The 22,987-nt window shown below is 44.2% G+C and overlaps 6 protein-coding genes across 7 annotated transcripts; 2 read left to right on the plus strand and 4 right to left on the minus strand.

Annotated features, from left to right (window-relative positions):
• Nucleotides 1-12,304, plus strand: LOC111065561 (cGMP-specific 3',5'-cyclic phosphodiesterase). Of its 2 annotated transcripts, none has more exons than XM_041593569.1 (12): nucleotides 1-825; nucleotides 4,780-5,047; nucleotides 6,288-6,533; nucleotides 6,612-6,877; nucleotides 8,786-8,875; nucleotides 8,945-9,235; nucleotides 9,319-9,562; nucleotides 9,622-9,713; nucleotides 9,781-10,104; nucleotides 10,899-11,052; nucleotides 11,119-11,278; nucleotides 11,332-12,304. In XM_041593569.1, exons 1-12 carry the CDS (start codon nucleotides 103-105, stop codon nucleotides 11,963-11,965), a joined length of 3,492 nt encoding a protein of 1,163 aa, XP_041449503.1. In that variant the 5' UTR covers nucleotides 1-102; the 3' UTR covers nucleotides 11,966-12,304. The 2 variants fall into 2 exon arrangements, with proteins under 2 accessions (XP_041449503.1, XP_041449504.1); XM_041593570.1 differs by having other exon boundaries at nucleotides 8,948-9,235.
• LOC111065562 (protein new-glue 1) lies at nucleotides 10,148-10,597 on the minus strand. Its single transcript, XM_022353795.2, has one exon. It carries the CDS (start codon nucleotides 10,595-10,597, stop codon nucleotides 10,148-10,150), a length of 450 nt encoding a protein of 149 aa, XP_022209487.2.
• Nucleotides 12,305-17,457: 5,153 nt separating the features above from the next.
• Nucleotides 17,458-17,997, minus strand: LOC111065672. Its single transcript, XM_041593600.1, has 2 exons — nucleotides 17,962-17,997; nucleotides 17,458-17,835 (listed from the first exon to the last, which is right to left on the minus strand). The coding sequence occupies exons 1-2, from the start codon at nucleotides 17,995-17,997 to the stop codon at nucleotides 17,539-17,541; spliced, it is 333 nt and encodes a 110-aa protein (XP_041449534.1). The 3' UTR covers nucleotides 17,458-17,538.
• A 613-nt stretch (nucleotides 17,998-18,610) lies between these two features.
• On the minus strand, nucleotides 18,611-19,135 carry LOC111065676 (protein new-glue 1-like). The gene has a single exon (XM_022353983.2). The coding sequence runs from the start codon at nucleotides 19,107-19,109 to the stop codon at nucleotides 18,672-18,674; it is 438 nt and encodes a 145-aa protein (XP_022209675.1). The 5' UTR covers nucleotides 19,110-19,135; the 3' UTR covers nucleotides 18,611-18,671.
• A 777-nt stretch (nucleotides 19,136-19,912) lies between these two features.
• LOC111065509 (protein PDF) lies at nucleotides 19,913-20,631 on the plus strand. The gene has a single exon (XM_022353722.2). The coding sequence runs from the start codon at nucleotides 19,970-19,972 to the stop codon at nucleotides 20,261-20,263; it is 294 nt and encodes a 97-aa protein (XP_022209414.1). The 5' UTR covers nucleotides 19,913-19,969; the 3' UTR covers nucleotides 20,264-20,631.
• Nucleotides 20,609-22,842, minus strand: LOC111065507 (golgin subfamily A member 7). Its single transcript, XM_022353721.2, has 5 exons — nucleotides 22,710-22,842; nucleotides 22,351-22,519; nucleotides 22,138-22,290; nucleotides 21,713-22,071; nucleotides 20,609-21,655 (listed from the first exon to the last, which is right to left on the minus strand). The coding sequence occupies exons 2-4, from the start codon at nucleotides 22,507-22,509 to the stop codon at nucleotides 21,931-21,933; spliced, it is 453 nt and encodes a 150-aa protein (XP_022209413.1). The 5' UTR covers nucleotides 22,510-22,519; nucleotides 22,710-22,842; the 3' UTR covers nucleotides 20,609-21,655; nucleotides 21,713-21,930.
• Between the last annotated feature and the right edge of the window lie 145 nt (nucleotides 22,843-22,987).

Consider the following 22,987-nt stretch of genomic DNA (forward strand, 5'->3'; position numbering starts at 1 on the left):
CATTCAGGAGCAGCCAGTAGTAGCCAGAAGCAGCTGAGGCCACTGAAGCCCACGCGGCTCAACGCTAACTAGGCGACATCCTGGCCATTTCGCAATGATTTCATGCACGAGCTCGGCCAACGACGAACACCACTGAGCAGCAGCATCAGCAGCAGCAGCAACATGACAGATGTGTCAGCGGCAGCTGGCGGCGCCACAGCTCCGGCGGAGACCGCCGCCACGTCGTCAGCATCCAAACCGCTGACCAATGGCGCCAACAAGACGTCAACGGCAATGGCAACCCCAACGGCAACGCCAACAACAGCTGCCACCGCAGCAGGAGCGGCAGAGGCAGGAGCTGTCGGTGCCTCGGTGGCCAGCACAAGCAATCAGGTCAAATTGGAGCACCACCACCGGCAGAGCAATAACAATCGGCCAGTGGTCCCATTTCCACACGTGCCCGCTGCCAAACCCGCTCCCGCATCTGCAGCCACTCCCGAAACCAAATTCAGGTCTACATCCCGTGAGTTGGACGCCGCCTCGAGGCCAACACCTACGAGAAGTTCCATCATCAGTCCCGGCATCAGCATTCATACCCAAACGATGCCGCAGGAGAAGAGCAGCGCCAAGCCGGGCATGTCCTCCGCCCAGCAGGATGTCGATGAGGTGGCTCGTCTGTTCGAGGAGAAGCCGGAGGCCTTCGAGAAATGGTTGACGGAGAGGGCACCACCCGAGGCACTCAGCCGCCTGCAGGAGTTCATCGAGAGCCGGAAACCGCTGAAACGGCCTTCGGTCACCTCGGATCTCTTCCAGCAATGGATGTCCTCCTCGCCCACAGTGCAGCAGGTGAGTGGGGATTTCTATAATGGATCGAGAAATGCCGCTGAAGGTGTGTTTTTATATGAGTACAGATTAGAGAATAGAGAGTATTAAAGGTTCTAGTATATAATGAAATTCTGTATCCGTTTAATGCAAACTTTTAGCCATGGTTCCATAGTTCTGATCCACGCAACACCTTGGCCGGCAGCGGAAGCACAAAAACTTTAATGAAAGTTGTCTTAGCACTTGTTCCATTGCAAATTAGTTTTCGTGGCCAGAACTCCTCCTTTTGCTCCTCTTCGCTCTTAGTCATCTCATTCATTCAAGCCATCAGACCCATCAGACTCCTTCTGTGAACCAAAATGTTAGCAAGTGCAAATGCAGAGCCAAGTGGCAATGGAAATGGCAATGGAAATGGCAATGGCAATTGCAGTCCGTCCGCCCAGGCACTCAACTATCTCGCAGATACACATTCACTGGGATGTCTGTTGGTGTTGCTTTATGTGTGTATGTGTATGGCTGTGTGGGTGGATGTATCTGTGTGAGGTTGTTTTATTTGCCACGATTTCCCTCTCTCTCTCTGAGTCTCTGACTCTGTTTATATTTGTATTTGTTTTGTTGTACTTTTGGCACTGGATTTCCGCTTTTATTTAACTTTTGTTCGCTTTTTGCAGAGCGAATTAACTAAATTGATATTTTCACAAATTTCTCTTTGGCTTCTGCTTGTCTTGTCTCTGTCTCTGTCTATCTCTGTGTCTGCCTCTCTCTTGAAGTGTCTGCGTGTGAAAAGCGCTAATTGGAAAAACTCACTCGCACACATCCCTCGTACCAATAAGGAGGCACTGATTGGGGCAGGACTTTCCACTTTGTTGCTTTTTATGGCTTTCCGCTTTTATTTAATTCAACATTAAACATTAAATTACACATGCGCCACGTTGGCCTCTACCTCCTGCATGGGGTGGGGGGCAGCCACCAACCAAAATAAAAGCGACTGTTTAAAAGCATTCGAAATATTTTTATGGTTTATATATTGACAGCATTCGCCGTCCCCCAGGTTTCCCGAAAGCGGGCGCATTGCCGTCAAGTATTTTTCAATTAAATTTTATTCGATATGTTGCCAAACTGCCGCTGCCAAAAAAAGGGGGGGGGATAATAAAAAGCAAAATGCAGTTGAAAATATGAGGGTTCGCAATATTCGAAAAGGGTTTCAATTGGGGGATGCAAAATGTACAAGTTTTGGGTTGTGGGAAGATGCTCAAAGATATTTTCATTTAAATTTGTCTGTTCTTTTGCTTGCTTATAAAGGAAAACTACTTTCGTTTATTTTGGCTTAACCAAATTTGTAGTCAGTTATTATTCCATTCCAAGTCCAAAGGCTACTTAGCATCGATTATACATATGTATTTAGGTACATACTCGTATTCATAATAAATTGAATGAACAATCGTTCTTGAAATAGCAATATACATATGTATTGTTCTTTGATTGTTCACCCACATATACTTGTACTTAATTGCCTATTCAATTAGGTGTACATCAGGGTACAGTTACCCATGGAGTCAATCACTCGTTATTCGTATACTTCTTTGCTTATTTGATTGCTCGTGTTAATGGCCATCATATTAGTGCTTGAACTCGAACTCGAGCACTCAATTGAACCCCTTTGACCCGTGCCAACTGCCATTGAGCCGATTATTGACTTGAGTCCTTTGAGTCTCTTTTCAATGCTCATTTTTCTGGAACATCGAATAAAATTATGAATGATCCGATCCCTTGCCAATGCCTTGCCAATGACATCAAGTGCTGTGCTGCTCACTGCTGTTGGCTGAACAGAAACAAAAGTCAACAGAAGCGCAAGAAGAGGGCTTCAGCACTCACCTGCCACTTGTGAAATCAAAACTATAAGGTACTCGTCCCACGACTAAGGGAAACTTCTCTAATACATACATATGTAGATGTGTGTGTGTTTGTTTGTGTTTGCTTTTTGTGTCGTGAAGAGGAAAACTAGGCCAAGCCAAAGTCAACTGCCAAGTGTCCTGTGTCCTGTGTCCTGTGCAACAAAGCCCACCTTTGAGCTCTTTCAGCGATTGTCAGTGCACTTTTTATTCCATCCTTTCCTCACTGCTGCCTTGTTAGCAGGTGAATAGCAGGTATACCTATATTTTTTTGTTTGTCGATATTGTCAATTTATTTAAGTGCATGTTACGCAATGCAAACTGCAATCCCTGGCCAGGACATTGGCAGGTTCTGGCCGCCAGCTGTGGCCCTCGTTGCAGTCAATGTAGAAACGGAATCCCCATTAAAATTCATTCCATTTTAATGCTTTCGCTTTCCTTCTGGCCAAAAACAAAAGAGCAGAACGAACATTTTTTCGATTTTATTGTCATCTCTGGGGAGCCCAAAATGAATACGAGTACATTCATTGCCATTGGCAGAATTTCAAATGTACTTAATGCTCTGCCTTGCTTTTATTTGACTTTTGTTTTAATTCTTCAGCATTTTATTCAACGAATTTGCATTGTTTTTCTTGTGTGTGTTTTCAACTTTCAATTCCATGAAAACAAATTGAAGATTATTAAACGCTTTTCGCTTTTCTTTTTCTTTTTCGTTTTCTTTGGATTTTCCTGCTCTTCTGCGAGAATGCTGCTTCGTCTGGTTCAGACACTCTTGCACGACGAGTTTTAATCGCATTTAATCGTTTAATTACTAACTCAATGCTTTTTTTCTTATTTTTTATCGTAGTGGTTTTTCCGGGCTTAAGAAAACTCTAAGTGCTCTCCATAAGCGGTTGAACTAGGGAAAAATGAGAAAAAGAACAGAAGAGATTATATTTAGTTTTTGTGGAGGTGAATATAACAAGGTTCAAAAGGAAGTCCAAGAAAGGCAGTTAAAAAAAAATAAACTTAAACTCGTTGCTAGATAATACCTACAAGTCACAACGACTTTCTACCTAACTTTCACTGAATCGAAACACGATTATTTCTCTTTCTTTAGAGAACGGAAAACCCCAGACATTTCAGGGCCAAGACCACAAACACTTGAATAAATATTCCGCCTAAAAGTGAGAAATATTTTCATGGTCGTGCCACAAGTCAAAAGAAATACATAACTACATTAAAATTAACCAAAAATTATAAATAAAACATTCAAATTCATAGACAAAGAGGAAAATGTAGGCAGCAGTTATTTGTATTTTTAAACGTACAATTATCGATATTCTGGTGCAATGGGGCACGTAGAAATGTTGATAGAACGAGGCACCGAAGCGAAAACAACAAGTTGCTTTAGTTTTCCAGTAGAAAATGATAGAGAAGGAGGGACAGTACATATGTATGTATATTGGTGGCGCTATATGATAGGAGGAGGTGGTGCCATAGAGCTGGTATACAGCGGGATTATGGAATGGAATATGGCCTAGTTCAGGCAGTGGATTGGTACACGGCACGCAACATTCTCGGTTCTTGGTTAATTGGCCGCACGCACGCAGGTCCTGGCCCGAAGTTGGAGTCCTTTTTGGGTATTCAATTACCAGGTTGTTGGGGACAAGAGCCCCACAATGTAGCTCAGAGGCAGAAACTGGCAACTGCTGCTAATAGACACCCTTTGAACCGGACAAAGTTAATTTACAGAAAGGAGCAGGAGCAGCTCCCTGGGTTAAATAGCCAGCAATCAAATTGGAAAAGAAAATATAGGAGAAGGAACAGTAACTCTCGCATATAATTAAATATTTAAAGCGACTTGTGTCTGGCCAAATAATACGAGTAATAATGCCAACTGATAAAGCTATTTATAAGGGAACTAATTAAATAGCGAACAGCAGAACAGCAGCTCAGTACAGCAGCAGAATTCAATTATTTCCCAGGCACGTTCCATGCCGTTCCCCGCCATTCCCTGCCGTTCCGATTGTACCGAATGTCCTCTGTGTTCTGGACGAGAGTCTGTCTAAGCCTTTCATTAATGTTTATTGTCTTTTCCTTACAGAAATCGCCGAGGAGCCTCTCGAACTCATCGGCCTCCTCTTCGCTGCCGGAATGCCGGCGCCATTTGATGGACCTGGATGAGGGTGAGCTGTTCATGGAGCTGATTCGCGACGTGGCCAATGAGCTGGACATCGATGTGCTCTGCCACAAGATATTGGTCAATGTGGGGCTGCTCACCCATGCGGATCGCGGCTCCCTCTTCCTGGCCAAGGGCACGCCCCACAACAAGTACCTGGTGGCCAAGCTCTTCGATGTAACACAAAAGACAGGTGAGTGATTCGTTCGCCTGTCCATCTCTGAATTGGAAATGCAATGCCATTTCCAATTGCCAATTCTGTTGTCTAGTGCTGGGTGTGGACACAGGTAATCCCGCCTTAATTAAGCTGAACAATGCACAATGGAAGCCACTGCAGAATTGGAAATATACTCGTAATCCAAGCCGAGTGCACACTGAAAACTAATCAAAATGGAATCGTATAGCAATTGCCAACTCAATCTGTTTAAATTTTCATTCACTAAGTTTCCTTTCGGGGAGGCAGGAACTTTTGTAAGAGGCAACCCATTGGGATGATTATAAATTGTCACTCATTAGCGGCCAGTCCGAATAATTTGTGGGGTAACGGCGAACGCATTAGCAAAATTGAGGCCCAAACGGAAAGGCATTAAAAGTTTTTGGCAGAACCCGAGCCATAAAACTGAAAAGGTCCCCATCAGATGAGAAATAGATGCTGGCTCGCACACAAACACACACACACACACGTACTCATGAGTGCAAACAAACACTCAAACTTATTCATATAGAAATGCGTTACATTCGCAATGAATCTTTGGCACAGAGCCGTGAGTAAAAGCCTCCGCTTCCGCTACATAATTCAATGGGGGAAAATGCGAAAAAGATTAGACCTGGCAGCAGCACACGCACACCCACACCCACACCGACCCAACCAAGGATATCCCAGATACAAAGATACTTTCAAGCGAGTGTACTGTAACTGTACCCCTCCGCATGTGGTCCTACGTGTGGGGCACTGAGATTATGATTTTGGGGGGCCAGCGTTCATGCAAATTCACATTTGACTTTTTGGCCCCCGGATTTCGGTGTTTAGATTTCTGCAGGAGAATAAGCTCCTCTTGCCTGCTACTCGTATTTATTTATTTATTATTTTCCCATTTTGGCATTTTTTTCGGTGGCTTCTTGGAACAGGCCAGGCCCTGTTCCCTGCACGAATATGTATCTCTTCGCATGGCAGAGTGAATATTTTGCCTATAAATTTAATATTTATTTAGATGCTTTCCCCAGCTTTATCGGGCCCTAAATACGGTTTGCATGGAACGAACTCATTGTGGGCTTTGGCTTTGCCTTTGCTTGGGCCCTGTCTATATTCAGTTTCAATATTAACATTAACAGTGGTATAATGCTCGTATCTATAAAATATTAAGTGTATCCAGAGCTTTGGCGCTCGCTTTTCCCCATTGATTTGGCTTCATTTGAGTCTCATTTGATTGCAGCACTCAAGGATGCGGTGAAGCGGGCCAGTGCCGAGGAGATTATCATTCCCTTTGGCATTGGCATTGCCGGAATGGTGGCCCAGACAAAGCAGATGATTAACATCAAGGAGGCGTACAAGGATGCCCGATTCAATTGCGAAATCGATCTGAAGACCGGCTACAAGACGAACGCCATCCTCTGCATGCCCATCTGCAATTACGAGGGCGACATCATAGGCGTTGCCCAAATTATCAACAAAACGAATGGTAAGCACTTTCGCCTCCACTTTGTCCATGGATTATGAATCATTGTTCGGACTCTAACTCTGGTTATCCTTTGCGTAGGATGCATGGAATTCGACGAGCATGATGTGGAAATCTTTCGCCGCTATCTGACTTTCTGCGGCATTGGCATACAGAATGCCCAGCTCTTCGAGATGTCCGTCCAGGAGTACAGGCGCAACCAAATCCTCCTTAATCTGGCCCGCGGCATCTTCGAGGAGCAGAACAATCTCGAGTGCCTGGTGACCAAAATCATGACAGAGGCCCGCGAACTCCTCAACTGCGAACGCTGCTCCGTGTTCCTCGTGGACCTGGACTGCTGCGAGGCGGTGAGTCGTGGTGTGGGATTCGGGATCCGATTTGTATGGATTTATGCAGGAATTTAAAATTTATTTACTCACATTTTTCATCCGCCCACCTGTAATTGAGGGTCGCCCACATCCGCATGACACTGTCCGTGTCCGTTTCGGTGTCCGTGTCGCGCTGTCAGTTTCATTAAAATTGCTTAAACGCCACCGCGTCGGCCATTTTGTTTGTATTTGTCAACTTTTGTCAACGTCAGTGGGCGGCAGTGGCAATTGGGTAGTGACTCCCACTGTGGCTGTGGCTGTTTCTGTGGATACGTCAGGACACCCCAAGGAAATTAAAATGTGCAATTTACATTATGTTACTTGGGGACACGACTCTAGCTGATGGGAGGAGGGGGCGGTGTTTCGCAATGAACAAGTGTCAGACATTACGTGGAATTGTGACAGCTCCTGCGGAGCAGAACAAACGGACAGAGATGGAAAATTATCCTCGAGTCAGGGCAATTTTCATTACGGTGAAAATTTTCTTGATTGCCTGTCATTATTTGCTGCTGTCTTTCCACAATTTGAGATGCTGCTCAGTCGTGTTAAATTGTAAATAAATCAACAGAATCCAACGACTAGGACAGAGCTAGAGGTACAGCGAGTCTTTAAATGAAGTTGAAAGCAAACAAAAAATATATGCCATAATAAAATTATTCATCTGGCAGAGTCTAACAGATCCAACTAGGGAATGTTAATGGGGAGGCGACTTTTTTGGGTATTAAATTGGACATTTAAGTATACAATTTTGTGGAATCTTTCGACATTTAAGTGCACTTCAGATGTTTCGAGTTTAGCTACTGACCCACAGACTCAAGAAAACTATTCAAAATATGTATCTGTGGATGCTCCCATGCATGTATGCATAAACTAACCAGAAGTTATTTTTGTAGAGCACTAATGAATATTTAATTTTTGCCGATGAGTACTTATTTGCACATGGAAAATCATAAACAAATAAATCTTGCAATATTTATTTGGTGAAATGAACAAATATGCATTTGATTATTTTGTGCAGCATTGCTTGGAACTCTCATGAATTTCGCTTTTGGATGGAATTTAATTAATAAACAATAATTGGATTGTTGTCGTACAGACACTGGCAACATATTCCACCTGGGGGACCGTGTGTAATGTCAATATCAAAGGATACTGCTTGCTCATACGAAATGAGACATTAAACTTGTGTATTATATTGTCTCTTATGGCCAGTCAGTGCCCCGGGCGAAATGAAATGAGAGACATTTTACTTTCCCCAATGTAATGAATGAATGAATATCATTAAATTGGATTCTGTCAGGGCGCATTCTGCTACATTAATTTATGACCTGCCTGCGATGCACAATTGCAGGCCATAAATAGTGAATTGTTTGACATTTTCATAAGCTAAACAAAAGCCACAAATTTCACGTAGAAATTGTTATTAATTCAACCAGAATTAGGTGATTGTGCGTGGCGTGGGGCATTGCAATCAGCCAAATTAAATGCCGATGATTACACTACTCGGTAATTGTTTCATTTTGGGGAAATGCCAACGCAAAATTAGCCATTATCTGCTGTCGGCTGATAATGAAAATGCATAATGGTCAATTTATTGGGCCATAAGGCCAAACGTGGCCCAAAGGGGGCAGGGCGGAGGGCAGTGCATAAGCTGCCACTGAAAACTTTGCTGACATGCCTGTCATGTGCAACATGTCAGCTTAATTATGCGCACTCTTGAGGGGGGTGTGGATCAGATAAGGCCTCTGGATGGGTGGCAGTGGCAGTGGGAGGCGGGCGGGGAAATGCAATTTATCAACAAGTTTGCCGCTTGGGGGAGAGAACGTTACGAGCTCCATTAGTGGCAGCCACTTAATGTCCACGCCCTGCCCTTGCTGTCCCTTGCAGAGCCATTTGGAGAAGATAATTGAGAAGCCCAATCAGCCGGAGCAGCGTCCCACTCGCGCCATCATGCCCGGCGACAGCTTCGACGAGAAGGTAAGCCTCACTGCTGACTTCTAAAGCATTCATCCGATTCTGATTGGAATCTCAATTCCCCTTTTGCAGCAGAAAATGCGCAACCGCTTCACGGTGCTCTTTGAGCTCGGCGGGGAGTATCAGGCGGCCAGTGTGTCCCGCCCCTCGACCACCGAGCTGAGCACCTCGACCCTGGCACAGATTGCCCAGTTTGTGGCCACCACCGGGCAGACGGTCAACATATGCGATGTCCACGAGTGGGTGCGGGAGCACAACCAGATACGGGCCGAGAGCGAGATCGATAGCACCCAGGCCATACTCTGCATGCCGATTGTGAATGCCCAGAAAACGGTGATTGGTGTGGCCCAGCTGATAAATAAGGTAAAAGAGGCTCCTCCCTCGCCTCCCATGTTCAGATGATTGAAAACCAAATACACTTCAATCTGCAATCTCCTTTTACCCAGGCCAATGGGGTACCTTTTACCGAGTCGGATGCCTCCATTTTTGAGGCCTTTGCCATCTTCTGCGGCCTGGGCATCCACAACACCCAGATGTACGAGAACGCCTGCAAGCTGATGGCCAAACAGAAAGTGGCTTTGGAGTGTTTGAGCTACCATGCCACAGCCAGTCAGGATCAGACAGAGAAGCTCACTCAAGATGCCATTGCCGAGGCAGAGTCCTACAACCTGTACAGTTTCACTTTTACGGGTAAGCAGAAACTTATAGAATCTCGACTCGGATATGTCCCTAAGCCACTTTCATTCTAGACTTTGAACTGGTGGACGATGACACTTGTCGGGCCGTGTTGCGGATGTTTATGCAATGCAATCTGGTCTCCCAGTTTCAGATACCCTACGATGTAAGCAATACTCGTAGTAGATCTAAGCATAATCGAACCTTAATGATGATGAGTCCTTCCCTCTTAGGTTCTCTGTCGTTGGGTGCTGAGTGTCCGCAAGAACTATCGTCCTGTAAAGTATCACAATTGGCGGCACGCTCTCAACGTGGCCCAGACCATGTTCGCCATGCTTAAGACTGGCAAAATGGAGCGCTTCATGACGGATCTGGAAATACTGGGCCTGCTGGTGGCGTGCCTGTGCCATGACCTCGACCATCGCGGCACCAACAACGCCTTTCAGACCAAGACCGAGTCCCCGCTGGCCATTCTCTATACGACCAGCACGATGGAGCATCATCATTTCGATCAGTGCGTGATGATCCTCAACTCCGAGGGCAACAACATATTCCAGGTAAGTTTCAATCATTTAATAGAGATTTTACTTATCATAGTGCTTAGCCACGGAGGACGCGGACCTTGTTGTTTTTGGCCCGAAGATTCCTACGGTTCGACTTTGTGCCTTTTCGGGCATTCACGCGTGCCTTGCGACCCCTGGTGCGGCTACTCCTGGAGCTGGACGATGAGGTGGTGCTGTCAGATCCGAGTCGTATCTTCCTCTTGGCCGTGTACTTGAGATTGCTGATACGGACAATCTTTTTGTTGCTGCCCGAAGAGGATGAGGAGGCTGTGGTCGTGGATTCCGTTGTGCTTGTAGTCGCTTCCGTGGTGGTGGTGGTGGCGGTGGAGGCGGTGGTGGTTGTTGCCGCTTCCGTGGTGGTTGCTGCAGCTACCGTGGTGGTTGTTGCTGAGCTTGTTGTCGAGGTGGAGGTGGAGCTCCCTGCAGCGTTCACTTGGGACACATAGAGCACCACAGCCAGGCCGAATAGAGCTAGAGACAACTTCATCTTGGATATTTCAGCTATCAAATGATATACTTACTGCTCCGATAGTGTGCCTTTTATACTGTCCATAAGACAGGGGCAAACTATTCGAATGAACCTTCGCAACAGCAAACAGAGCAGAGAAAAAAACCTTACATATGGCCAAAAGAAAAAAATTCACCTTGATCCCAATGGTCTGAACTTTTAGCTTCACACACGAGTCTGTCGCATGTCGTCACTGCTCCAAGTGTTTTGCAATCTAATTTAGGAATAGAATAGTCGTAGCAGCTATTTCTGTGGTTAAGTTTCTCTCACTCGTTGGCAGGCCTTGTCCCCGGAAGACTACCGCTCCGTTATGAAGACTGTGGAGAGCGCCATTCTATCCACCGATCTGGCGATGTACTTCAAGAAGCGCAATGCCTTCCTGGAGCTGGTCGAGAATGGGGAATTTGATTGGCAGGGCGAGGAAAAGAAGGATTGTAAGTGACAACTGTGCAAAGTAAGCCACAACCAAATGGATAATGGGATAATGGATCTCTTTTCAGTGTTGTGCGGCATGATGATGACAGCCTGCGATGTCAGTGCCATAGCCAAGCCGTGGGAGGTGCAGCATAAGGTGGCCAAGCTGGTGGCCGATGAGTTCTTCGATCAGGGTGATCTCGAGAAGCTGCAACTAAATACTCAGCCAGTGGCCATGATGGACAGGTGAGTGGGCGATACCTGATATCCAACAGATGATGATAATATGATTCCCATAGGGAGCGCAAGGACGAGCTGCCGAAGATGCAGGTGGGCTTCATTGACGTCATCTGTCTGCCCCTGTACCGCGTGCTCTGCGACACCTTTCCTTGGATCACGCCGCTGTACGAGGGCACCCTGGAGAACCGTCGCAACTGGCAGGATCTGGCCGAGAAGGTGGAGATGGGCCTGACCTGGATCGACCACGATACTATCGACAAGCCCGTGGAGGAGTTTGCCGGTTGTGCCGATGAGGAGATCAAGGACATTGAGTTCACGGTGACCACGCTCAACTGCAATCAGCAGGCGCAGCAGAATGTGGCAGGTGCTGGCGGCGATGACAGCCACACGCCGGAGCATCAGCGGAGCGGCTCTCGGCTGAGCATGAAGAAGACCGGGGCCCTGGGCAAGGCCGTCCGCTCGAAGCTCTCGAAGACGTTGTACAACAGCATGGACGGCTCGAAGCCGAAGACCTCGCTGAAGCTGCTCGAGTCGCATGTGAGCGAGGACATGGACGACAAGAGTCCGACGAGTCCCTCACAGCCGCATGCTGGCGGTAGCGTGGGACGCATGTCCGCCTCGTCCTCCACCTCGTCCGCCGGCACAGTGGTGGACAAGTCCAAGAAGCGCTCCAAGCTGTGCTCGCTCTTATGACGAAAGCCCTCCAATTAGAATATGGCGACCCCCTCCAGCACCTCTGGCAGTGAGACTGACAAGTGCGGAGGGGGGCTGACAGAGTTCTAATTGGAGAGAAGATCTCCAGATCTCACCAGAGATCTCTGAGTGTATTAACTCTAGGGTACCCTACCACACTCTAACCTGTAGCTACTACTATTTGTATGTCTATAAGTGGAAAACTATCCACAATAACCCACAATACCACATACCACAAGACGAGCAGGAGAACGTTTCGGAGGAGTAGGAAGAAAATGCAGTTGCAATATTAACATAAGTGAATGTCAAAATATGTGATCTATTTAAGGTCCCGAAGGTGCGAAGGTGCGAAGCCCACGCGTTGAACCTTTAGGTGGTTACAATTACACACTCTCTCTCTCTCTCTCTTACACACACACACGTTCTGTGTCCCTGTCGCTAACCGACTCAGAGCTCTAGTTACCCTGTAAGCTCCCAGTACTCAAGTAGATGATGGATCAATTCAAGTATCTCAATGTATGTATGAGTGTATGTAGTTCCCCTAACCAAATCGTGCTAGTCAAACGTATGAAATACTATTTACTATACCTACACATAACCTACATACATATAACCTAACCTAAATAAATTTAAGTAGAACTTTGTAAGTGTTTAAGTAGCAATTCGTGAGGCTATGCGAGATCAGGCATCGATGTATCCCTAATACATAACTATGCATGTGTGCAAAACTATAGCAATATTATATGATAATAATTATCCCCCACGCCACGCCACCCCACCCAAAAAAAACACACAAAAACAATGGAATGATTCCACACTCGAATGTGAGCACAGCACAAATATTGAGAATATCAATACCAAATTGAAACTTAGACACAAACAAAAGGCGTACGCAAATTGTTCTTAATATTCATCGGCAATCCGTTTAATTGTATAAATAGATATACGCGAGTACGAGTACGAGTACGAGTACTCGTACATAAAGATAAAGATAAACATAAATATAAATACATATGTATGTATAGACGCCAGTCAATTTTTGAACTCGAAACTCAAATAAAATACGATACACTTGCACACTCGGTAAATATGAATAATCCGATCGGTCCCACACCTCTTCTACATATTGTAGTTGTTGCAAAGAAGTTTACTTTATCTGCATGTGTTTGTGTACAGAGCAAACTACATACATATACGAGTATGTATAGAATATGAACGAACTATGTATGTATATGTATAGTTAAACATGAATGGACATATTTATACATACAATATGTAACTACTATTAATAATGTGTAACTACAACTGAATTGCTTAGCGTTACAATGTTTAGGAGCCGCCATCTCACTCTCATTGTTTTCCCCATTTTTCTGCGTGTGCTAAGATGGCTTGCTAAAGATCAAATTCGAATTCGAAATGTTAAATCAATAAACGAAACATGTATTTTTCTAGTTACTCTGCCGCCGCCGCTCGCTTGAAAATCAAAATCCAGACAACTTTACGAATAGCTATTCCTTTTGTTTTGTGACTAATTAATTGTGTATATTTCATATTCATTTCATTGTTGATTGTTTCTGTACCTAAGAACTATTCACCTTTATTTACAATACCTAAATATGTAAGACTTGCAATTGAATCAAAAATAAATCACACAATTGAGAATTATTCTAAAAACGAAACGTATTAAATTATTTGTCCCGTGGATTTCAACGGGAAGCTATTTTAATTTGTTGCACCTTGTTCTTTATAATTCTGTATTTCTGGGGCATTATAAGAAGAGAAGATATTTTTATACCCGGTACTCGTTGTGTTAAGGGGTAAAGTATATATATTCTTGATCAGCATCAATAGCCGAGTCGATATAGCCATGTCTGTCTGTCCGTCTTGATGGGAGCCTAGATCCCGAAAACTATGAAAGTTAGAGCAAACAAATTTTGTATCCAGACTTCTGTGATATCAAACTGTTTCAAGTGTGTTTAAAAATTTCTCCCCGCCCCCCTTTCGCTACCTCAAAATACGAAAATCTGCATCCACAATTATCAGATTGTCAAATCTGGATCAGATCGGATTATTATTATACTTAGGCGGAATGAAGAAATTAATGTTCGGTTGTTAACCCAACCCCTTCCAGTGCTGCAGCGCTACTCGTTCGCTCTCTCGCTCACACACTCTGCAGTGGGCGATCTCTGGCTGAGAAGATGCTGAGTCTACGTTGCGGATGTATATACAAATTGAAGATTTGTAAAAAAAAAAAACAAAAAAATGTGAACAGATATAAATTAATCGAAATTCCATGTAAGTCATAAGCTCACATGTATACTGACGGAGTACGGTATAAAAGTAGAGTCGCGGCTATTGCAACGATTCACAACGTTCTCTCTCGTTTTTATATCTATTGAAACTAAATTTCTTTACAGCGAAATTTGCCCTTTGTGGAAGTCTATCGAACAAGAAAGTTCCAGTTTAGGACATTCACAGCGGCCAGTGATGAGAGCTGCAGTATTGCAGGTTCTTGCCAGAACAGGGGGATGACGGCCACAGCAGGAGCTCCTCCTCTGAGTATTCCAACTGGAACTATGACGGCGAGGTGGTCACCGATTTGGTCATAAGCATGAGGTACATATTGCCTTTTGAGATTGCCTCCAACTTATGCTAATGATCATCCCTCTTTACTTTCAGATCGCATTGCCTGATTACCGCTCAAGAGCGGCACTACCCGCTCAACGCGAACCAGCTCCAGTGACAATGTGTAAAAGAAGCTTTAATTATAAATTAATCTAAACCTATACCATTTGGCCGTGACAAGAAGCTGTAGTTTTGTGTAGGTTTTTGTATTTATTTGGGTGTCAAAGGAAACCATTTAACTGATATTTTAGACTGGATTATGGCATCTAAAAGATGCGCCAAGCAAATGTTTGCTCATGTTAAAAGAAATTAGATTAAACCTAAATAGCTTGGCGTTTTTTGATCGAAGGCAAGATTAAGCGACTGGACCATTTTGTCATAGTCCACACTGTCCAACATCTTGAATTGCGATAGCTTTCGCCACACGTACAACAGGACTTCGTAATCTGGAGAAATCATTAGTCGCTTAAGAGCCTGAAAAATTGCAATTTTTTAATCAAAGACACTTGATTAGATATTTAAATTACTTACCTTAATGGCTCTATCTCCAATGGGCTGCTTTGTATCCAAATCTATAGATGGGAGTATCTGTATAATGTTTACATCTAAATGCAACAGAAACAGCAATCAAATTATCTACATTTCTGTTGGGGCTGGGCACCTCTAAAGCGGCCTCGTCAAATATCACAAACTGCGAGCCAAGGCCCATGTAAGTGTTTGGGTAATTCAAAAATGTAAAACGGACTGGAAATATGTATTGCGGTTGCTCGCACTGGCCGTGAGAGTTAGATCCTGTTAATGTGTGTTTGTGTGTGTGTTTTGGTATGCATACTGTACATAAACCGTTTACAAATTTGTCGTCGCAACTAGAGCTTGAACCAGTTGGACTGCGGAGAGGGTTTCCTACGTCGAGCAAATGAGGGTCTGAAGACACGGCGACAGCCTCTGTTGAATGCAGTTGTAGAGAATGAGTGAACAGGCAGAGATGGTACTGTTTCTGATACTGATTTTATTCAACAAACTTAAATTCTATTTATAGGTAACAAAAGGTAGTCTAGTAAGAATATGGTAAAAGGGAATTGAAATTAATATTAAATTAATTTGGAATTAATACGATATTGTGTTATTGGGCAATTGTGATAGTCAGTAATTGCACCAGCGTTTTTGCCCTCTGAAGAGCGATCGCATCGTTGGCAGAAATTGCTGCAGAAGCGGTTATTGTTGACTTAGCTACAATGCTTTGTCGTTTGTTATTATGTCTCCCGTTACATGGGTCGACCTGGCTTATTCGATAAGTGTATATTATGTAATATTAATTAATGCATAAATATGCGACTGAACAGATCCAAAGGCAATAATCTTAAATCCTGTGCTTTACATCCGCCATCAGCTTGTAGGCCGTCAAGTCTTTGGTTTTGTTTACTCTCTTTAGAGTAATCTTGAATGGCATTTTCAGGGTAATTCCGGGATTACCACCAAAATGACTCATATCTAAAGCATTGGTGTAAAAATGTACATTATGAAATAAAGTTTAGATGCGTATAGAAAATAGGTATAGAAAAGAAACAACACTTACAATTTTCCTCCAAATTGGACAGCGTCCCCTTGAAAATAGAATCTATTTCGTGGAATGCTTGATATATTTTCTGGGCTATTTCTTCGTTATCCTTGGAATCGAATATAGTGGGCATTGGTAATGTTGCCATATATTTTGCAAAGGCCTCATTAAATTTAAGCAACATCTCGAAGATCTTCTGCGTTCTGACTGGCTAATTGGATGTGAAAAGTTGCACTGAGCGGCGATTATAACGAAGCGCGCTTATATATCAGGTAGTCGAAGTGAATTACCACTATACGGCGCTCCAAAGTAGCAAGGATCCATCCGCATGGCTGCCCACACGGATCTGAGCCAGCTCCTGGACTCGGTTACAGAGGATGTGATTCAACTGGAAGAGGATCACAGCAATCTGTTGGGGTTGGGGAATTCCGATCCGATCCGGATCCCGTGCCCACCGGCAAGGAGATCATTCAAAAGCTTCTGCTTGACATCAATGTGAATCTGAGCCAAGTGAGTGCCCACGAAATGGAACACTTCTCATAAATGTTCTGCGAAAATATTGTGTGGATTGTGTGTTATGTGGAGGATTAAGCGGTATGTGTGTAACGCACAGAGGAGAACATTTTCGACCCCATAAAGTATATATGTGCATATGTATATGTATAGTACACATGTTGTTGATCAGCATTAGTAGCCGAGTCGAGTCGTCCACAATTTAGAAGGTACGTTTCAAAAACGATATGTATATCCGCGCAATGTTCCGTTTTGCATGCTGTATACCTTGCCTGTATCTATAGTATACATTGTATACTAATTGAGTGCCGGGTAAAACGTTCTTTCTCGTTTTTAATAGAGATCTACAGTCTCGACGGCCCCTAAAAATCCTAGGACAGTAGGTCCTTTACCGATCTGGCACTATTTAGCTGGGATATAGTGGCTCGTAATGTTGGCTATGAAACTTATTAAAATATTGTTTTTTTTTTATTTTCGCGATTTATCGGCTGAACAGCAACCTATCTGGACGTGGCATGTCTTTTTCTGATTTCAGATTCCTTTGTGGAGCTATGTGAAAATATTTGGCACCGAACAAATATCTATTTTTGGACGATTCATTAACGTTGATTAAATTTTTCAAAAATCGGCATCATTTTGGTGGTCGAGATTCTTATGCCGATCGACAGTCTGTATCGTCCTGTTTCCCGAGATATGGACCCCGAAAGTTTGACTGTTGAAATCTTTCAAATCATGATTCTATAATTCGCTTGGATCCGAATATGTATAACCGTTTCGAATAACTGTTCCGTATAATTTGATTGCATTACATTTGGTTTTTATTGCTTTCGAATATAGATAGATATACTCGCCCGTTAATGTGGATATCCAAGTAGGATTATCCCTGTTTTCGGCGCTGGTTCAAGACCCTCACAAGCGAACGGTTGCGAACCCTCAAGGTCCGTCTGCCCAAAGATTTCCTGCTGCGAGTGCTACTCACAGTGCTGCTCCTGTGAACCTTTACCCTCCGTTTTGACGAATATTTCAGTCCGCTAATACGGATTCTCTTGCGATGAACCTTAGATGCAGCAACGGTTGTCGCCGCCGTTGTAGTTGTAGCTTCAGTTGTAGTTGTAGCTGCAGTTGTAGTTGTAGCTGCAGTTGTAGTTGTAGCTGCAGCTGTAGTTGTAGCTGCAGCTGTAGTTGTAGCTGCAGCTGTAGTTGTAGCTGCAACTGTAGTTGTAGCTGTAGCTGTAGTTGTCGTCGACGTCGCGGTGCCAGAGCCGGCTGCCGAGTTTATCATCCAAATAAAAAGGCTTACAGCCAGGAATCCTCGTGCCAATTGTCCCGTAGTCATGGTGGTGCTGATGCTTGCCGCTCGAATGTTTTGCCCCTTGGCCGAGAGCCTTTTTATATTCCTCGAAGACAATCGGATTTGCTTAGCAAATATTTGAGTTATGTTTTCGCAAATTACGTACTTTGACTATTTAATTTGACTATGTACTTTTACTATGTACTTTACTATGTACGGGAATTCCTGCGCGAATATTTTTGGCATATTTGCGCAGTCTGGAAGCTACACAAAAGAATATGGTGGAATTTTGGGAACTCTCTGTTGAAAGTGAGCGCTATAAAATTATATGTTAAGTGCTGTGCTGGGCTGTCTATAATTAAACATTCGCCGCACAAGAGTGGCCCCATCATATCTGGCGGTATTAGGTCTAGAAAGTGGAGTTTAACCATCGACAGAAGAAAGAGCTTCGGACACTATAAAGTATGATAATAGTTCGATATAGCCATGTCCCTCCTATAATTTTAACTATGCTTGACGCCTAGATTTTGTGAGCAGACTCCTGTGATATAACACTATCTTGTGCTATGCACTTTCGTAAATATATGACAAATCAAATCGTAAACAAAGAATCCGAAGTGATTAGCCTAAGTCACCGAAAATCGTTATGATCGTGAAAATTCAATGGTTTTGTATTGCTTTGAAAGATACATACATATGTACATAAATATGTGAATTGTTTAGCCCCGATTACGCCGCCTGTTGACAATCCTCGTCGAACGTGCCCGTGCCCGTGCCCGTGAACGACTACGGTTGCGGACCCTCGCAAGGACCCTACTCCTGAGCAAACGGTTTCTGCTGATAGTGCTTCTAACAGTTGTGCGCCTGTAGACCCGGATCATTCGGTTTGACGAAAATCTCAGGTTGCTCACACGGATTCTTTTGCGGTGACGCCTAGATGTCGTTTTGCTTGTGGTTGTGGTTGTAGTCGCCTCCGTTGTTGTAGTTGTAGTTGTCGACGCCGTCGTTGTGGTGGTGGCCGCTTCAGTCGTGGCTGCTGCTGGAGTGGACGCTGCTGGCGTGCCCGCTGCAGGCGTACCGGTGCCAGTTACCGCGTTTGTCATCCAAATACAGAGGCTCACAGTCAGGAGACTCACTGCCAGTTGTCCCGTCCTCATAGTGATGATGCGTGGTGATGCTTCTTTCTGCTCTAATCTAATGTCTTTCCCAAATGCCATGAGCCTTTTTATATTGGAATTCAAAGACAATTGGGTGATTTGCTTAGCAAATATTGGGGTTATGTTTTCGCCAATTAAGTGCTTTGACTATGCTCGGATGTTTGAACGAGTAAACGTGTCTGAACGAATATTTTGGCCACACACACATACGCGGCGGACTCGTATTTGCGCAGTCTGCTAGAATTAGCTGGAATTTCTGAACTTGCTCCAAAGAGCTAAACCCATTAAATTAGATATTAAATGATGCGTCTTATTTTTACGACGCTCGGTCTAAAATTAATCAGTCGCACAAGTCGAGAGTGTCGCCAACAGACGTTATCCCGGCTGCCGGGCTCCCTGCTCCTCCTGGGCAAACATCCATTCCATCCGTGGAGTGGATCCAACGCAGACCAGACCTCGTGCTCTGTTGCACGTTGTCACATAAAACACTGCATAATCAAATATTTGCCTAGGTCCAACTGTCACTCGACTCTGCTGACTCGCATATTTGCCTGTGCCTGACATATTGGCCATGCGACTGACGGTGATACTCTTACTCGTACTCTTACATCTCTTACTGATGCTGACTCTGACGCCGATGACGATGACGATACCTTACGCTTTTGGGTTGCGTGGTTGCGGTCTCCCGCTGAGGTTTACCTAAGCTGTTGCCCTAGAACTGGATGGGCTGGCTAGCTGGCTGGCTGGCTGTCTGGCCTATATAAGTCGAGGCTTTCCTCGGAATTGCTCATTCGAAAGTTGCAGCTCTCCCGTACGCTGCTTCAGTTCTGTTCCGGTTCCTGTTCCTCATTGCCCTGGCAATGGCTCGATACGCTTTGACTCTGGCACTGCTCTTCGTGGCCCTTTGCTCCCGCTGCGAACTAGCCCGGAGCATGGCCCTGCCGGACGAGGAGCGATACGTGCGCAAGGAGTACAATCGGGATCTAATGGACTGGTTCAACAGTGTCGGACAGCTGACGCCCAATCAGGGTGTCCCTCTCTGCCGATATCCATACATTACGGACAACTCTCTGGCCATTCCCACCAGAAAGAGAAACTCGGAGATCATCAACTCGCTCCTGAGTCTCCCCAAGAACATGAACGAAGCGGGGTAGTACTAGTTGGAGGTTGGGCTTGCTTTTGATGCAATGATTGGATAAACGGATATTTATACACACGCTGGCACCTACGGACAAATCTGGAATACATATGCTAATCGATCTAGAATGTAAGATGTTTGAGTAGTTTATCTGTTTTTGCTTGTAATAGGGGCAGCGTTTTTAAGGACCTTTCATTCCTATGTATAAGCGATGTATTTTTAGGAACTTGTAGCTCACTTTGGTCGATACGGATCTAGGGAATAACTAACTAACCAACTACATATATTGTTCTATATTCGTATATACGAATATACTCGTTCTTAAATGTGTAGAAAATATATCAAATATATAGCTACTATCTTTAGGTGAGCAAGAATCGACATATCTTTATTATTACGAGCAAGTGGAGTTCTTCATCCACTTGTTAATTTGCGTACACTATTATATTCGCATTGGTGCGTCTCTTGTGGACAGTTTTAACCTGCTTATTGTTCACATGTTTTGTCACATGCTTCGTACGCACAATTGTCGGACTGGCTGTGGTTGTGGTCGTAGTTGTCGTGTCCTGAGCAGAAGAGGACTGAAGGAGGCAGAGACTGGCCAACAGGAATACTCCCAGCAGATAGATATTGAACTTCATCTTTTCGCATCGAAACCCCAGATGTTTTGAGTCTGATTGAGTCCGGCCTTTTATACCCGTACTTTCCCTGAACTTGACAATAAAACCGTTGATGATAAGCAAACAAGTACAAAAATGTGCACCAAATTTCGCACCACATATTTCGTATGTCAACACACATATTTGCTAATAAATTGGTGCTAATAAAATGGAAAGGAAAACAGATTGTCTTCGTTTAAATGACGGTAATATATGTATATATTTCCTTATAAGCTAGACAACTATGTTAATCCATGTTGCGGAATTGTATTTAAATTGAACAGTTCTTCGCTTGTCGATGGTTAAGTTCATTTGGCGCTGTCTGAAATCGTTTAGTTTAGTCGTATGATACTTTGATATAACTACATATAACTATTTTTGCATGTTCTGTGGCTGCAACGCACTTACAGAGTTGGGACAAGCGAAGGGTTAGAAGTAGTATGTTCTTATGTATATTTTTAATTAGAAAACAAACAATCTGTTAGACAATGGTAACCATATCTTATGCTGCAACTATCCCTTGGGCGCAAAATGCAATTCAGTAGCTTTTCACTTACATGACTAATGCCTGCTAATGCGTAAATACTATCTAACTGGCTGTAACTCTGCCTTGGCTAACCATTAACTCTTGTTATTTAAGGTATGTCGTATCGTATGTGGCTGCAGCAGAGACGGGTCGTCCGCGTTCCCAGCATACTCATGACTAAGTCGCATGCCTCAAAACACGAACTAGCCGCTGTGGTGCCAGTCTGCGGGGATAAGATATCGTTTAATGGGGTTCAACAAATTGATATAGATATACTCACACACATGTTGATATAATATAAAGCTTTAGCTGATTCCACAGCTTTTGGATATTTGGAAACACACACACGCACAAGCATACGTACAATGGCATTGACTTTTTGCTTTCTAATTTTCGAAACGGATCCTTCTCCCTTCTCCTTGTTGATGCTGTTGCTATGGTTGTTTTTGTTGGTTGATCTCACATGAAAAACTCATTGGCTGAATGGGAAAGCGGAAGTCACGTTCGCCCAGGACGATCGAATATTGTAATCTCTATGACGCGAAGACCCCGAAAGGTGGGATCGATCAGCTGCAGTCCCTTCTGATGGTAAATGCGCTCATTCTGGGAAGCCACAAATTTGGATATCTTACGAAGGGTCTATGGGAGATTCATACATTAATTGGGGATTTCAAATGCATCAACGAGTATCAACGATTAAAACACCTTTTCGTAGTGCGTTTCGGAGCACATGTAGATCAAGTATGCAGTGATGCAGCCTATACAGCCTTCACAGTAGGTGCCGCAGGAGCCCTCCTCTGCCTCGGCATAAAATTCGTTTAGCCTATTGATGGTAGACTCGAAGACGTGTCGTTCAATCTGCAGACCAGAAGGGAAAATGTATTTCTATACAGAATTTCTAAGTGCAGTCATACGTACAATACCCTCCAGTTCTGTGGGAAGCCTCGTGTGAAATTTGACGGAGGTGCCGACGCTGTAATCGCGCTGAATGAAGACCTTGCTGAAGACAACGCCCCCGCCAGCTGCCTGAAGTGCGGCCGCGTTGCTGCCCGCTGGTGTGCCACCGCCTTGCGACATATGTGTGCCTCTGAAATTGGTAACGACTGCGTGAATAAACTCCTTCTGCAGTGCGCGGTACATCTGATTGAGCGCAATCATTTTGCCACAATTTCAGACAACGAAGTCCCATCACAATCACAGCTGCCTTGCTTTTTCCAGCAGGCACTCTCGAATCTGTCCAGGACCCTGGCATTTCGCAAGGCCAGCTTGTGTCTCACCTGAGTATTGCGTGGAAGGTAAACGTTAAGTGCTCCCTGCAGTTTATTTAGCTGCCGTTTGTTAGCTTAAAATTGTATAAAAGCTAAAGTTTGCAAATTAGAGGTGTCCAACCAAAGAGGGCACTATCGTTAGTATCGATATTTTGCTGCTAGCCTCTACTATCGATGGTTTTGAGACTATCATGATAGAATCGAGCTACAGTCGTTGCGGTTTTGATATGTTTGGATTGGCTGCTATAAAATACGAAGACATATTTGTAAACAAATCGACAGGTAGC

Source organism: Drosophila obscura, unplaced genomic scaffold (assembly GCF_018151105.1).
Source record: "Drosophila obscura isolate BZ-5 IFL unplaced genomic scaffold, ASM1815110v1 contig_192, whole genome shotgun sequence".
Classification (NCBI taxonomy): domain Eukaryota; kingdom Metazoa; phylum Arthropoda; class Insecta; order Diptera; family Drosophilidae; genus Drosophila; species Drosophila obscura.

Coding starts and splice junctions, on each gene's coding strand:
- LOC111065561 (XM_041593569.1), top strand. CDS start 103: ATGCACGAGCTCGGCCAACGACGAACACCACTGAGCAGCAGCATCAGC. Junction 11,053..11,118: donor GGGCGAGGAAAAGAAGGATT/GTAAGTGACAAC, acceptor ATCTCTTTTCAG/TGTTGTGCGGCATGATGATG. Junction 11,279..11,331: donor CCAGTGGCCATGATGGACAG/GTGAGTGGGCGA, acceptor TGATTCCCATAG/GGAGCGCAAGGACGAGCTGC.
- LOC111065562 (XM_022353795.2), bottom strand. CDS start 10,597: ATGAAGTTGTCTCTAGCTCTATTCGGCCTGGCTGTGGTGCTCTATGTG.
- LOC111065672 (XM_041593600.1), bottom strand. CDS start 17,997: ATGACTACGGGACAATTGGCACGAGGATTCCTGGCT. Junction 17,836..17,961: donor TGGCACGAGGATTCCTGGCT/GTAAGCCTTTTT, acceptor ACAACTACAGCT/GCAGCTACAACTACAGCTGC.
- LOC111065676 (XM_022353983.2), bottom strand. CDS start 19,109: ATGAGGACGGGACAACTGGCAGTGAGTCTCCTGACTGTGAGCCTCTGT.
- LOC111065509 (XM_022353722.2), top strand. CDS start 19,970: ATGGCTCGATACGCTTTGACTCTGGCACTGCTCTTCGTGGCCCTTTGC.
- LOC111065507 (XM_022353721.2), bottom strand. CDS start 22,509: ATGTCGCAAGGCGGTGGCACACCAGCGGGCAGCAACGCGGCCGCACTT. Junction 22,291..22,350: donor CCACAGAACTGGAGGGTATT/GTACGTATGACT, acceptor TCTGGTCTGCAG/ATTGAACGACACGTCTTCGA. Junction 22,072..22,137: donor CCGAAACGCACTACGAAAAG/GTGTTTTAATCG, acceptor AATCTCCCATAG/ACCCTTCGTAAGATATCCAA.